Genomic DNA, 14,038 nt, shown 5'->3' with positions numbered 1-14,038 from the left:
CATCCTGAAGTGCCGGACCTTGACAAAATTGATTGGCAGCTTTAGATCCAAAATGGGGCGCACGGTCCCGTCCTTTTTTGGAACGACGAAGAGGTTTGAGTAAAAACCTCTGAATCTCTCGTGTTCTGAAACCAGAACAATGACCCCGCTTCGCCGTAGAGTTTCAATGGCGCAGTGAAGTGCGCGAGCCTGAGCCTCTGAATTTAGGAGGCGAGAGGGAAAGAACCGTGTCGGAGGGGAGGCAGAGAATTCTATTTTGTAACCAGAAGACACCAGGTCTCTGACCCATTCGTCATGGATGACGGAAAGCTAGACATGCTGAAAAAGAAGCAGGCGTCTGCCTACTTTGGTGGTGTCGACCGGAAAGCTCCTCGAGTCATTGTGAAGCGAACTTGGAGGGCCTGGTTCCCCTGGTTCTGGGTTGCCTAGGTTTACCTCGCCAGGACTGGTTTGGCCTGTATGAGGGCCGGGAGTCTCTCTCCGTACATGGTGATCGTTCTGATCTGGACGAGGTTGTGGAGGTAGACCAGAATGCGCTACTGCGAAAGGGCCGAAAGCGAAAGTGTTGCTGACGCTGAAAAGTAGTTTTGGGCCTTTGCTGCGGGAGGAATTTGCTTTTCCCTCCTGTAGCATCGGAAATAAGCTGGTCTAATTTTTCTCCAAACAGACGTCTGCTCTGAAAAGGCAGAGAAATGAATGACTTTTTAGAAGAGGAATCCGCACGCCACTCCCTAAGCCATAGTGCTCACCTAATGGTGACGGCGTTGGAAGCTGCAATTGCAGCGCAGTTCGCAGCATCTAAAGACGCATACATCACATAGTCCCCGGCCATGGCAATTTGTTTGGCGAGATCCGCAGCCTCAGACGGAAGAGCCTGGTCCTGAATGGATTTTTCAAGGGCATCTGCCCAGAAAACCATTGCTTTTGCAACCCATGCCGCAGCGAAAGAGGGGGAGAGAGAGGAACCTGAAGCTTCGTAGACTGAGCGAGCAAGGGAGTCTATTTGACGTCCTGTGGGATTTTCAATCAAAGCCCCATCAGGCACGGATAAAAGCGTTTTGGTAGCGAAATGCGACACCGGAGGATCCACCAATGGAGGTTCCGTCCAATCTTTGACAAGAGCTGCGGAAAAAGGATACTTTTTTTCCAGTGCCTTTTTTCCCGTAAAGCGCTTATCCGGACGCTCCCTGTGTCGCCGGACTATGTCTATAAAGTCAGGATGAGAGGCGAAAACCCTATGGGATCGCTTGGTTCTTTTGAAAGATACCGCAAGTCCCGGAGCCGAACTAGGTTCGTTGTCAACCTTTAGCGCGTGATTGACGGCTTCAATGAGGGAGTCCACAGTCGATTGAAACTCTGGAGAATCCGGGTCCAAGGATGCCTCAGACTCATATTCAGAGTCATGATCGCTGCGAACCCCTGGCGAGGGTGAGCGAGAAGTGGAGATACTAGAGGCTAAATAGCTAGAATGCTCAGGAGAGGTGGTGCGGATCCGTTTTTTGGTTGTCCGTACCTCTTTCAGGTGAGAGCAGCCCCTGCTGGCCGATGATTCCCCTGCAAGGGAGGGGGTCTCTTAACACAGGTAGACGACTGCCTCGCTCCCCAGAGGGGTCTTGAAGGGATTCAATCCGTTTGGCCAACGAAGCCATGGATTGTGACAGTGACGCGGCCCACTCCGGGGGACTAGGTACACTGGGGTCGGTATCGGCGGAGGGCTCCTAGGCACATTGGTTATCACAGGCGAAACAAAAAGGGGAGCTTTGCGGCTGAGGGAGAGGAGCCTGGCAGGTGGTACACGCAGAGAAATAGGTGGTATGCACTTTTGCAGTCTTTTTAGCTCTTGACTGCGACATGGTGTACTCCAATATAAGTTAAAAAACTGCTATGGAAGCGATGGGGAGAAAGAAACCTGCAGGGAAACACCTAATGCAGTCACCTTACCCAGGTCCTGTGTCCCGCAATACTGCTGAAGAGGTGGCGCTGATAAGACCGGTATCTGGAGTGTGGAGAAGGCGGCTGGAGCAGAGCGGTGCTTTGCTGGGGGGAAAGATGGCCGCCGAGAGCTGGGAGATAATCTTGCAAAGAGCGAGAAGCGCCAGGTTTGGGGACGGAGCCACGCAAGTGTGCGAGCGGTGGGAGGGGCCTATCGGATGCGGCCAGTGCTAGGCTGAAGCCGGGGATTAAATTTATGGCTTCGGCCGGCGCACACCCACGGACTGCAGGAAAAAACGCCGCGGTGCCCTGATGTTCCTGTCACTATGGAGCCCTCCTATAACCGCAGAAAAAAACAATCCCTCCCGGGTGGCACTTACCCCGTATGGAAGGGGACTGCTGCAGCAGGTTAGAGCTGTGCCTGGGATACTTAGGACGGTGCAGGGTTGGGGAGCCTCCATCCACCATCCCCCAGAAGAGGGGGGTGGAAAGGAACCGTCCGCCTCCTTCCATCAACCGCTTTTTTCAGTGGTGATGCAGTAGGGGCTGCACGGACGCCACGTTGAAGAGTGCCACTGAACATCCGAGGGTAAGACCTGGTGGGCAGGGCTGAATGTCCGGCAATAGGTCTGGCTGCAGAAGAGGATACGTGGAGGCGACACTCCATGTGCTCATCCGTTCAGGGTGCGGGGAGATCGGTGCCCTTGAAGGGGCCCGTCGCCCCTAGAATCAGCCCAGGCTTGGCATCCCACGTCGCAGGAGAGGATACGGAGAGGCGACACTCTCTGTGCTCGCCTGTTGTTAGTTCTGGGAGATCGGAGCCTTGAAAGGATCCGTCCCCCCTTCATCCGGGTAAAAATCAGAAGGATTTTGGTCTGAATAGCAGACCCTGTGTGCCTCCTACGGACACTAAGCTTGAACTGGGTCTCTGGAAGCCAGCCTGAGGGTGTATACTGCAGGGGAGGAGCGAACTTTTTTTGTATCACTTAGTGTCAGCCTCCTAGTGACATCAGCATAACACCCATGGTTCTGTGTCCCCCAATGAGTTTTCCTTTGTAGGTTTTAATGTTTTGTGGCCAATTAACATGCGTTTAACCTGTGCATGTGTACCAACTCAAGTTAAGCTCAGTTTTGTGGTTTTTTTTCCTAGTGATAGCAGCATACACCCATGTTCTGTGTCCCCCAATGAGGCGTAGGAGAAAAGGTTTATTGCGACCACAGTATGTGGCCAGGTAGTTCCTTCCCAGCCTAGAAGATGGTGGGGCTTCACTGGACAAGAAGGTGATATGAGGTGCTACATTAACAGAAGAAAAAGAGGTTGCACGGGATCAGAGCCAAGGATGACAGTCAGAAGGAGCAGTTAGGTCCAAGAAATCACCATCAGGAACTTTGTCCCCTTAAAATATCCAGCAACAGCAGAGGATCTAGGGAAAATACTGTAAATCCTAAGGGAAAATTATGACAATTCCCCAGGAACAATTTGGTGGAAAAGGAAGGACCTTCTCACAAAAATGGAGCACAAAGAGAAGAACGCCCTCCGTTGAAGCTTCTAGGAAATGGTGGAGTCTAGGTGAAGCCATTCCACCAAACGGAGCAGAGAGAACGTGCGGCCTGATGGGCCAAACCCTCACGTGAAAGCAGCTGTTGCTTATGAGACACCTCAAGTGCGGATGGAGCTGGATCTGAAAGCAGAGATAAGGAAGCAATAAGCAGAAGAAGAAAGGGAAACTTACAACGCCGAGCTCTTAGGAAAAGGGACAGAAAGAAACCTGGAGAATGGAAATGGAACCAGCAAGGAGAAATAAAGAGGAAGAAAGTCCAAAATTTAGAAATTCCCAGTATGGAAAAAAGAGAAGGGCCGGTCTGACATCTTTGGGTAATGGCAGGGTGAACTCTTCAGTGGCCTCTCACAACTGTGGGGGCACTGGCATAATATAGATGCCCATGGGGGCTCACACTGCTGTGAAGGGAACGGCGTGTCCTATCCAAGTGAAGTCAGATGGGGACCGTCTACAACCCTTAAAAAAAACACACACACACACATAAAAAGCAAATTAAAAAAATAGCAAAAAAAAAATACAGTGTGTCAGACCTAAAAGGATCATATCTGCCTCCTACAAACTCTAGGCCAAGAACAGAGCTGTAGAGGGATGAAGGCAACACTTTTTTTCTATCGAGGATTATCCTCCTAGCGGCAGGGCGTTTACCCCAGTACTGTGTCCTCCAATGCTATTAACACAAAAAAAAAATGTAACATAAAAACCTGATTTCAGAAGACACAGTCCCTTTAGGAGTGAACACAACAACAATCCAAAATAAACCTAAACCAGATTAACTGTAATGATTTTACCAGCGAAAAGTTTCTTAAGGTGAGACTGGATCACCGCTGGATTGGTGGACTGGCCCAGGATCTCCAGTAAGTCGTCATCTCCAATGAAGTAAAAGCGAGGGAAAGCTGAACGTTTTTCCTGTGAAAACAAAACGGTCACGCATGTAATTCATGAAAACACAGACAGCGGTAATGGCATATCCCCAACATCACACCTCCAGGAACTCATTCAGAGACTTCTGGCATCTCTGGAGCTGATCGAGGATAGTCATCAACGAGTTTCTGATTCCGACCCGTGACGTCAACATCGTCACTCGGCTGTCCCTTTTAATGTCTGACATTATTGATCTGTGGAAACAGAAGAAGAAAAAAATGTTCTAGCGTACAACGTATAAATGCATTAATGCAGATAAAAGTAGAAGTGGAATTATTAATTTATTGATTTACTATGCAGATTATTACATAGTTACCATAAGAAGAGAGAAGTGCGGTTGTTCTAAGGGTATATTAGTGTAAGAGGGTGATCAAAATCCACACCAATCCCCAACTGTTGTAGATTTTATTGTTAATTATCTGCAAGTCGTAAAAATAAAAAACACTTTCTACAAATATTAAAATAATTACTTTACTCCCCTTCCCGGCTGCTTTTGACGCCCCTGTCACTGGTTCTCTGCCTCCTGCTTGCAACAGTAACATGAGGTGACAGGTCGTTGCAGGAGGTCAGGTTGTACCTAGACTGACCGACGTGTCAGAAAAGGAGTCTCCTAAGTGTTTTGTGCCATTTTTATTACAACTAAAATCAACACAAGTTTGGCACAAAAACTACCAAATTTGGTGTGGACTTGCCATTATTATTATTATTATGATTATTTTTATTTAACAAGGTTATCAGATCAGAGAAAAAAAGTGACTGCATACTGCCAAATCGTGATAGTGTTGTGGAGGAAAAGGACATTTTTTTTTTTTAATTGCTGCAGTAATAATAAAAATAAAATATAAAAATAATATTAGAAAGGTAAAAAAAAAAAAACAATGTGCCGAGTGCTTAGGAACAGAAGGCATAAAAGTCACCACCGCTCGGGCGACACTAAACCCTACCTGGTATTAACACATCAGCACAAAAACTGCGCCCCCGACTGGAGCTTCAAGGCTGAGCAGCTGCATGCAGCCGTACATCACCAAGTGCAATGATGAGCGTCGGATATAGTAGTGTAAAGCCGCCACCATTGGACTCTGGAGGAAATGTGTTCTGTGTCATCTGATGGACAAGTCTATGTTTGGCGACTGCCTGAACAAAATCTGATACAGTGCCACAAGCCCAGCAGCCATGCGAGCAGGACTAGATCTAGACTGGTTCTAAGCTTCCACTCACAAAGAGCAAGTAGAGATTTTGAAGAAAGTGAAAAATAAAAAATAATAATAATATAAACTTTATATACCGGAAGTCTTCATCAACTCTGTGAAAGCGAGCTTCCTCTCTGGGAAGAGCACCGCGGCCAAAGATGGGCTCTAAATAAACCCATTTCCTCTGGATCTGGTTCAGATTCTGCAAGTATTCGTCCAGCTCCGCCAGCTTCTTCTCCCAAGTGGACACCTTATCCTCGAACCCCCTGTAATAAGGGGAGTCCTTCAGAGACTGGAGGAGACACCGGTTGTCTCCCACTTGATTGACGATGTCCTTCCAGTCTTTGATCAGCTTTATTGTCCGTTTTTGGCTATCCTCGTAATCCGTTAGTGTAAAGACGGCACCGGCCCCCCAGATGTCCAATTCGCGGAGAGCTTCTCGGATTGTTATTTCACCCTGGGCGCGGCTATTCAGATCCTAATGAGGAAAATAGAGGAAACATCATGGGAGCTCGGGTCATGCTCCATAACTACAAAATGTCCAGATGACAGATCTGGTGACGTCCACACTCACAGACGATGCCTGCTCTCTAGACTCCTCACTATTGCACATTAATACTTGGACAACTGGGTGTTACCAGACGCTGTATAAAAGGGGCGTGCCCTTACAAAGTCTGAAACGGTCAACACTGATCAGATAGTGACCGTGAGACACCCCAACAGGTGGAAACAAATTAAACCAGGTCCATCAAATAGTGTGAGCCAGAATTATGGCATAACATAGTGTGAAAAATCTTAAAAATTTGGCAAGTTTTGTCAGTTTTTGGCGAGTTCCAGTCGGTTCTGCATAATCTGTGAAAATTATGAGGAACTTACGCTGAAGGGGCATGGTTGACCGTAGCCGACAAATGCAAGTTACGACACAAATGTACTCTAGTCTCTGACTGGAGTACATGGAGCGCATGGCAGCTGAAAGATGTGCCAAATTCATAAGAGGCACCACGCTCCTCAATGAACTTGATGCATCTTACTTCAGCAGACGCTTCATGTGCCCGGAATACAAAACAAGACTGGGAGAACTGGAGCACAAAACTCAAAAAAAAAGCATCACTGTTCTAACCCCCAGTACATATCACACGATGTAAACTACCATTCATTCTCTTTTAGTGGCTAGGTCCTATTCATAAATATTCTGCCAGCACTACAGGTGCAGAAACTTTCCCATTTCCCAGCACACATTGCTCCTAGCATTCTCCAATGGCTGACCTGCCCTGAACTGAAAGCCTGCTCCTCTGTTATGCAATTTGACAGACAGGGGAGCAGGAACAGAGGCAAGTACCAGCCCCCACTTCCTGTAGGGACAAAGACCCGCCCCACTTCCTCTAGAGACAAAGACCCGCCCCACTTCCTCTAGAGACAAAGACCAGCTCCACTTCCTGTAGAGACAAAGACCCGCCCCACTTCCTGTAGAGACAAAGACCCGCCCCACTTCCTCTAGAGACAAAGACCAGCTCCACTTCCTGTAGAGACAAAGACCCACCCCACTTCCTGTAGAGACAAAGACCCGCCCCACTTCCTGTAGAGACAAAGACCCGCCCCACTTCCTGTAGAGACAAAGACCCGCCCCACTTCCTGTAGAGACAAAGACCCGCCCCACTTCCTGTAGAGACAAAGACCCGCCCCACTTCCTTTATCTCAGTATCTCTGCAGCTAAAGACTGACTAGCTCAGAAGAGAAGATGCCTGAATAAAGACACAACTTCTCAATAATTAAGGAAACTTACTTTAAGTTCTGAAGCTTTGGATATTATGACATCGGTAACTTTCAGCAGATCTCCAAACAGCAACTTTTCTAAGGTAGTTCCCTTGGGAAGTCCAAGAAGCCTGAAGAGGTCTAGCCAGTGATCCTGAGATAGGTGCTCGCCACGTACATACTTAAGCACAGGGACCACCATCTGCAGTCAATATACAGAGATGTACAAATGTCATGTGTCACATTAATCCCCAACATATTATGTTTTACAGTAACCCAATGAAACAAAAAACTTACAGAGTAAGTAAATATGCATCTGATCAATAATCTTTTCATATTAAAGTACAAACCATTATATGTATTCATGGCTGGTAAATGTGAGCGGCGTTGTATCTACAGGACAGATGCTAACTTACTGTGTCAGTGGGGGTCTGATCTCAGAGACCCACACTGATCTGCCGAATGGGAAACTTATCTCCAGAAGAATGCCGCGGCCGTGCCCATTGCTGAGCAGGGCTCCCTTCTTTCATATGGGGCTGCAGGGAAAGCCAAGTGCAGCGTTTCGTAGCCCTGCATGAGATGAATGGAGTGGCGGTCGCGCATATGCACTGGAAGGAACTGACTCATTAGGGATAAAAGTTCCAAGTGGCTCCAATTGGCGCAGATCCAGCTCTCAGACCCCACCAGTCTAGAAGTTGTATCTTGTGGATACATACAAATTACAGATATCACTTACAGTAAACTAACAATCACAGACTGATACAGAAGGGCGAGGACCCTGCCCTTGCGGGCTTACACTCTACAGGATGGTGGGGAAGGAGACAATAGGTTGAGGGTTGTAGGAGCTCCGATGTTGGTGAGGCGGTAGCTTCGGTAGTGGTGAGGAGGCAGCGGGGTCAGTGCAGGCTGTAGGCTTTCCTGAAGAGATGGGTTTTCAGGTTCCGTCTGAAGGATCCAAATGTGGTTGATAGTCGGACATTTTGGGGCAAAGAATTCCAGAGGATGGGGGATATTCGGGAGAAGTCTTGGAGGTGGTTGGATGAGGAGCGAATAAGTGTGGAGGAGAGAAGGAGGTCTTGGGAGGACCGGAGATCACGTGAGGGAAGATATCAGGAGATTAGGTCAGAGATATATGGAGGAGACAGGTTGTGGATGGCTTTGTAGGTCAGTATTAGTAATTTGAACAGGATACGCTGAGGGAATGGGAGCCAGTGAAGAGATTTGCAGAGGGGGGAAGCAGAGGAGTAGCGAGGAGAGAGATGAATTAGGCAGAGTTAAGGATGGACTGGAGAGGTGCAAGGGTGTTAGCAGGGAGGCCACAGAAAAGGATGTTGCAGTAGTCAAGGCGGGAGATGTTGAGGGCATGCACAAGCATTTTAGTAGATTGATGGTTGAGGAAAGCACGGATTCTGGAAATATTTTTGAGCTGGAGGCGACAGGAGGTGGAACGAGCTTGCATGTGTGGTTTGAAGGACAGGGCAGAGTCGAGGGTTACTCTGAGGCAGCAGACTTCCGATACGGGGGAAAGCGTGATGTCCTTTATTGAGATAGATAGGTCAGGTAAGGAAGATCTATTAGAAGGAGGAAAGATGATGAGTTCAGATTTGTCCACAATGAGTTTGAGGAAGTGAGAGGAGAAGAAGGAGGATATGGCTGATAGACACTCCGGGATTCTGGACAGCAGAGCGGTGACGTCTGGGCCAGAGAGGTAGGTCTAAGTGTCATCAGCATAAAGGTGGTACTGGAATCCATGGGACTTTATGAGTTGTCCCAGGACGAGTGTATATATTGAGAAGAGTAGGGGTCCTAGAACAGAGCCTTGGGGGACTCCAATAGAGAGAGGGTGGGATGAGGAGGTAGTGTGGGAGTGGGAGACGCTGAATGCGCAGTTGGAAAGGTATGAGGAGATCCAGGATAGGGTGAGGTCTTTGATGCCAAAGGAGGAGGCAGTGGTCAACTGTGTCAAAAGCAGAGGACAGGTCTAGAAGGAGAAGTAGAGTATTGTCCGTTAGCTTTGGCTGTAAGTAGGTCGTTAGTGATTTTGGTCAGGGCTGTCTCAGTTGAGTGATGGGGCCGGAAACCAGATTGTAGATTGTCAAAGAATAAGTTAGATAAGAGGTGGGAGGAAAGTTCAGAGTGGACGTGCTGCTCCAGGAGTTTGGAAGCGAATGGGAGCAGCGATATTGGGCGATAGCTGGACATAGCAGTTCGATCGAGGGTTGGCTTTTTAAGGATAGGCATCATTGTGACATGTTTGACAGCAGAAGGAAAGGTGCCAGAAGTTAGTGATAGATTGAAGAGGTGGGTTAGGGATGGGATAAGTGTGGTGGTAAGGTTGGGGAGGAGGTGGGATGGGATGGGGTTGAGCGCACAGATGGTGAGGTGCGATTTGGAGAGGAGACAGTTAAGCCCCCCTTCAGTGATGTTGGATAGGGAGATTATGGGGTTTGGGCATTGGTCTAGTATACAAAGGGGTTGTGGTGGTTGAGCAATGAAGACTTGCCTTGTTTGGTTAATCTTATTTTTAAAGTGTGTGGCAAAGTCTTCAGCAGAGATGAGGGAGGTTGGAGGGGGCAGTGGAGGGCGGAGGAGGAAGTTAAAGGTTTTGAATAACTGTTTGGGGTTTTAGGATAGGGAAGATAAGAGGGGTGTGAAGTAGGCCTGTTCAGCAGAGGTGAGAGAAGATTTATGTTGTGAATTCCGCTCTTGGGCTCCCTCCGGTGGTTGTAAGTGGCACTTTTGTGAGTTCTGCTCTTGGGCTCCCTCCGGTGGTTGTAAGTGGTATGGCTGCTCCTTGGATTTAGCTGTCAGCAGCTGCTTCCACTGATTGTCTATTCTGCTCGGCTATTTAGCCTGGCTCTTTCCTTCAGCTTGTGCCACTTGTCAATGGTTCCTGGTTGGATTCACATCTCTCTTGGATTTCCCTGTTATCCTGACCGGTTCAGCAAAGTTAAGTCCTTGCTTGCTCTTTTCTGTCCACAGGTTGTGGACTTATTCGTTCTGTGCATTCTATGTTTTGTCCAGCTTGTCAGTATGAATTAATTCAGTGTTGCTGGAAGCTCTGGGAAGCAGATTTACCCTCCACACCTTTAGTCAGGTGTGGAGATTTTTGTAAACTCTGTGTGGATTTTTTGTAGTGTTTTATACTGACCGCACAGTATTCCATCCTGTCCTATCTATCTAGCTAGACTGGCCTCCTGTGCTCATCCTGGTTTCATTCTGTGTATGTCTTTTCCCTCTCCACTCACAGTCATTACTTGTGGGGGGCTATCTATCCTTTGGGAATTTTCTCTGAGGCAAGATAGTTTTCCTGTTTCTATCTTTAGGGGTAGTTAGTTCTCAGGCTGAGACGAGGTGCCTAGGGAGTGTTACGAGCATCCCACGGCTACTTCTAGTGTTGTGTTGAGCTTAGGGACTGCGGTCAGTACAGTTACCACTTCCTTCAGAGCTCGTCCCATGTTGCTCCTAAACCACCAGTTCATAACAGTACAAGTGGCCAAAAATTAATTAAATGCATCTGAAAAGAAGGAAAAAATTCTGAGCCATTTTTTTTTCTGTGCTCTCTTTTGTCTATTTTTTCATCTTGATCTCTGGGTGGTTCAGGATTTATGCTCTGGCATGGATGTTCAGGGTTTGTTTTCTCGTGTGGATCAACTTGCTGCAAGAGTACAGAGTATCCAAGATTATGTTGTCCAGACTCCGGCTTTGGAGCCTAGAATTCCTACTCCTGATTTGTTTTTTGGAGACAGATCCAAGTTTTTGAACTTTAAAAATAACTGCAAATTGTTTTTTTGCTTTGAAACCCCGTTCTTCTGGTGATCCCATTCAGCAAGTTAAAATCATCATATCCTTGCTGCGTGGTGACCCTCAGGACTGGGCATTCTCCCTTGAATCAGGGGATCCGGCATTGCTGAATGTAGACGCATTTTTTCAAGCGCTCGGATTATTGTATGACGAACCTAATTCTGTGGATCATGCAGAAAAAACCCTGTTGGCCTTGTGTCAAGGTCAGGAAGCGGCAGAAATATACTGCCAGAAATTTAGGAAATGGTCTGTGCTCACTAAATGGAATGAGGATGCTCTGGCTGCTATTTTCAGAAAAGGTCTTTCTGAAGCCCTTAAAGATGTTATGGTGGGCTTCCCTACGCCTACTGGTTTGAGCGAATCTATGTCTCTAGCCATTCAGATTGATCGGCGTTTGCGCGAACGCAAAGCTATGCACCATATGGCAGTGTCCTCTGAGAAGAGTCCTGAACCTATGCAACGTGATAGGATTTTGACTAGAACAGAATGGCAGGAATTCAGACGTCAGAATAGGCTGTGTTTTTACTGTGGTGATTCTGCTCATGTTATTTCTGATTGCCCTAAACGTACTAGGAGGGTCGCTAGGTCTGTTACCATTAGTACTGTACAGCCTAAATTTCTCTTATCTGTGACCCTGATTTGCTCATTGTCGTCCTTTTCTGTCATGGCATTTGTGGATTCAGGCGCTGCCCTGAACTTAATGGACTTAGAATTCGCCAGGCGCTGTGGTTTTTCCTTGCAGCCTTTGCAGAGCCCTATTCCTTTGAGGGGCATTGATGCTACTCCATTGGCCAAGGATAAACCTCAGTACTGGACGCAGATGACCATGTACATGGCTCCTGCACATCAGGAAAATTGCCGTTTTCTGGTGTTGCATAACCTGCATGATGTTGTTGTACTGGGTTTTCCATGGTTACAGGAACATAATCCGGTGCTGGATTGGAAAACTATGTCTGTGACTAGTTGGGGTTGTCAAGGGGTACATAGTGACGTTCCTTTGATGTCAATTTCCTCTTCCCCCTCTTCTAAGGTCCCTGAGTTTTTGTCGGATTTCCAGGATGTATTTGATGAGCCCAAGTCCAGTTCCCTTCCCCCACATAGGGACTGTGATTGTGCCATTGACTTGATTCCAGGTTGTAAGTTCCCTAAGGGCCGACTTTTCAATCTGTCTGTGCCAGAGCATGCCGCCATGCGGAGTTATGTTAAGGAATCTTTGGAGAAGGGGCATATTCGGCCGTCTTCGTCACCATTGGGAGCGGGTTTCTATTTTGTTGCTAAGAAGGATGGCTCCTTGAGACCCTGTATAGATAATCGTCTTCTTAATAAGATCACGGTCAAATTCCAATACCCCTTGCCTTTGCTTTCTGATTTGTTTGCTCAGATTAAGGGGGCTAGTTGGTTTACTAAGATTGACCTCCGAGGGGCATATAATCTTGTTCGTATTAAACAGGGTGACGAATGAAAAACTGCATTTAATACGCCCGAAGGCCATTTTGAATACCTTGTGATGCCATTTGGGCTCTCTAATGCTCCATCTGTGTTCCAATCCTTCATGCATGATATTTTCCGCAATTATCTTGATAAATGCATGGTTGTATATTTGGATGATATTTTGATTTTTTCCGATGATTGGGAGTCTCATGTGAAGCAGGTCAGGATGGTGTTCCAGATCCTTCGTGATAATGCTTTATTTGTGAAGGGGTCTAAGTGCCTATTCGGAGTTCAGAAGGTCTTTTTTTTTGGGTTTTATTTTTTCTCCCTCGTCTATGGAAATGGATCCTGTTAAGGTCCAAGCTATTCATGACTGGATTCAACCCACATCTGTGAAGAGCCTTCAAAAATTTTTGGGCATTGCTAATTTCTATCGCCGTTTCATTGCCAACTTTTCCAGTGTGGTTAAGCCCATTACTGATTTGACGAAGAAAGGCGCTGATGTGACGAATTGGTCCTCTGCGGCTGTTGAGGCCTTTCGGGAGCTTAAACGCCGATTTACTTCTGCCCCTGACGCAACGTCAGCCGGATGTTTCTCTTCCTTTTCAGGTTGAGGTTGACGCTTCTGAGATTGGGGCAGGGGCCGTTTTCTCTCAGAGGGATTCTGATGGTTCTTTGATGAAACCGTGTGCTTTTTTTTCCAGAAAGTTTTCACCTGCGGAACGCAATTATGATGTCGGCAATCGGGAGTTGTTGGCTATGAAGTGGGCGTTTTAGGAGTGGCGACATTGGCTTGAGGGAGCTAAGCACCGCGTTGTGGTCTTGACTGATCATAAGAATCTGATTTACCTCGAGTCGGCCAAGCGGCTGAATCCTAGACAGGCTCGATGGTCCCTGTTTTTCTCCCGTTTTGATTTTGTGGTCTCGTATCTTCCGGGATCTAAGAATGTTAAGGCTGATGCCCTCTCTAGGAGTTTTTCACCTGATTCTACTGGAGTCCTTGAGCCGGTTGGCATTCTTAAGGAAGGGGTGATTCTTTCTGCCATCTCCCCTGATTTGCGGCGGGTGCTTCGGGAATTTCAGGCTGACAGGCCTGACCGCTGTCCAGTGGGGAAGCTGTTTGTTCCTGATGGATGGACAAGTAGGGTGATTTCTGAGGTTCATTGTTCAGTGTTGGCTGGTCATCCTGGGATTTTTGGTACCAGAGATTTGGTTGCTAGGTCCTTTTGGTGGCCTTCCTTGTCGCGCGATGTGCGTGCTTTTGTGCAGTCCTGTGGGACTTGCGCCCGAGCCAAGCCTTGCTGTTTCCACGCTAGTGGGTTGCTTTTGCCTTTGCCGGTCCCTGAGAGGGCCTGGACGCATATTTCCATGGATTTTATTTTGGATCTTCCTGTTTCCCAGAAGATGTCTGTTATCTGGGTTGTTTGTGACCGGTTCTCTAAAATG

General features: G+C 47.5%; 1 protein-coding gene across 1 annotated transcript in view; it reads right to left on the bottom strand.

Moving 5' to 3' along the window:
• DYNC2H1 (dynein cytoplasmic 2 heavy chain 1) overlaps positions 1-14,038 on the bottom strand; it is a 552,714-nt gene that overhangs the window by 420,475 nt on the left and 118,201 nt on the right. The window contains exons 25-28 of the mRNA XM_069759211.1: positions 7,389-7,559; positions 5,701-6,083; positions 4,477-4,609; positions 4,283-4,400 (exon numbers count right to left, since the gene is read on the bottom strand). Of these exons, the coding sequence (XP_069615312.1) occupies positions 4,283-4,400; positions 4,477-4,609; positions 5,701-6,083; positions 7,389-7,559 (805 nt within the window). The remainder of the gene's footprint in view (positions 1-4,282; positions 4,401-4,476; positions 4,610-5,700; positions 6,084-7,388; positions 7,560-14,038) is intronic.

The sequence above is a fragment of the Ranitomeya imitator genome, chromosome 3 (genome assembly GCF_032444005.1).
Source record: "Ranitomeya imitator isolate aRanImi1 chromosome 3, aRanImi1.pri, whole genome shotgun sequence".
Lineage (NCBI taxonomy): Eukaryota > Metazoa > Chordata > Amphibia > Anura > Dendrobatidae > Ranitomeya > Ranitomeya imitator.
This window is presented reverse-complemented; position numbering and strand designations above follow the sequence as displayed.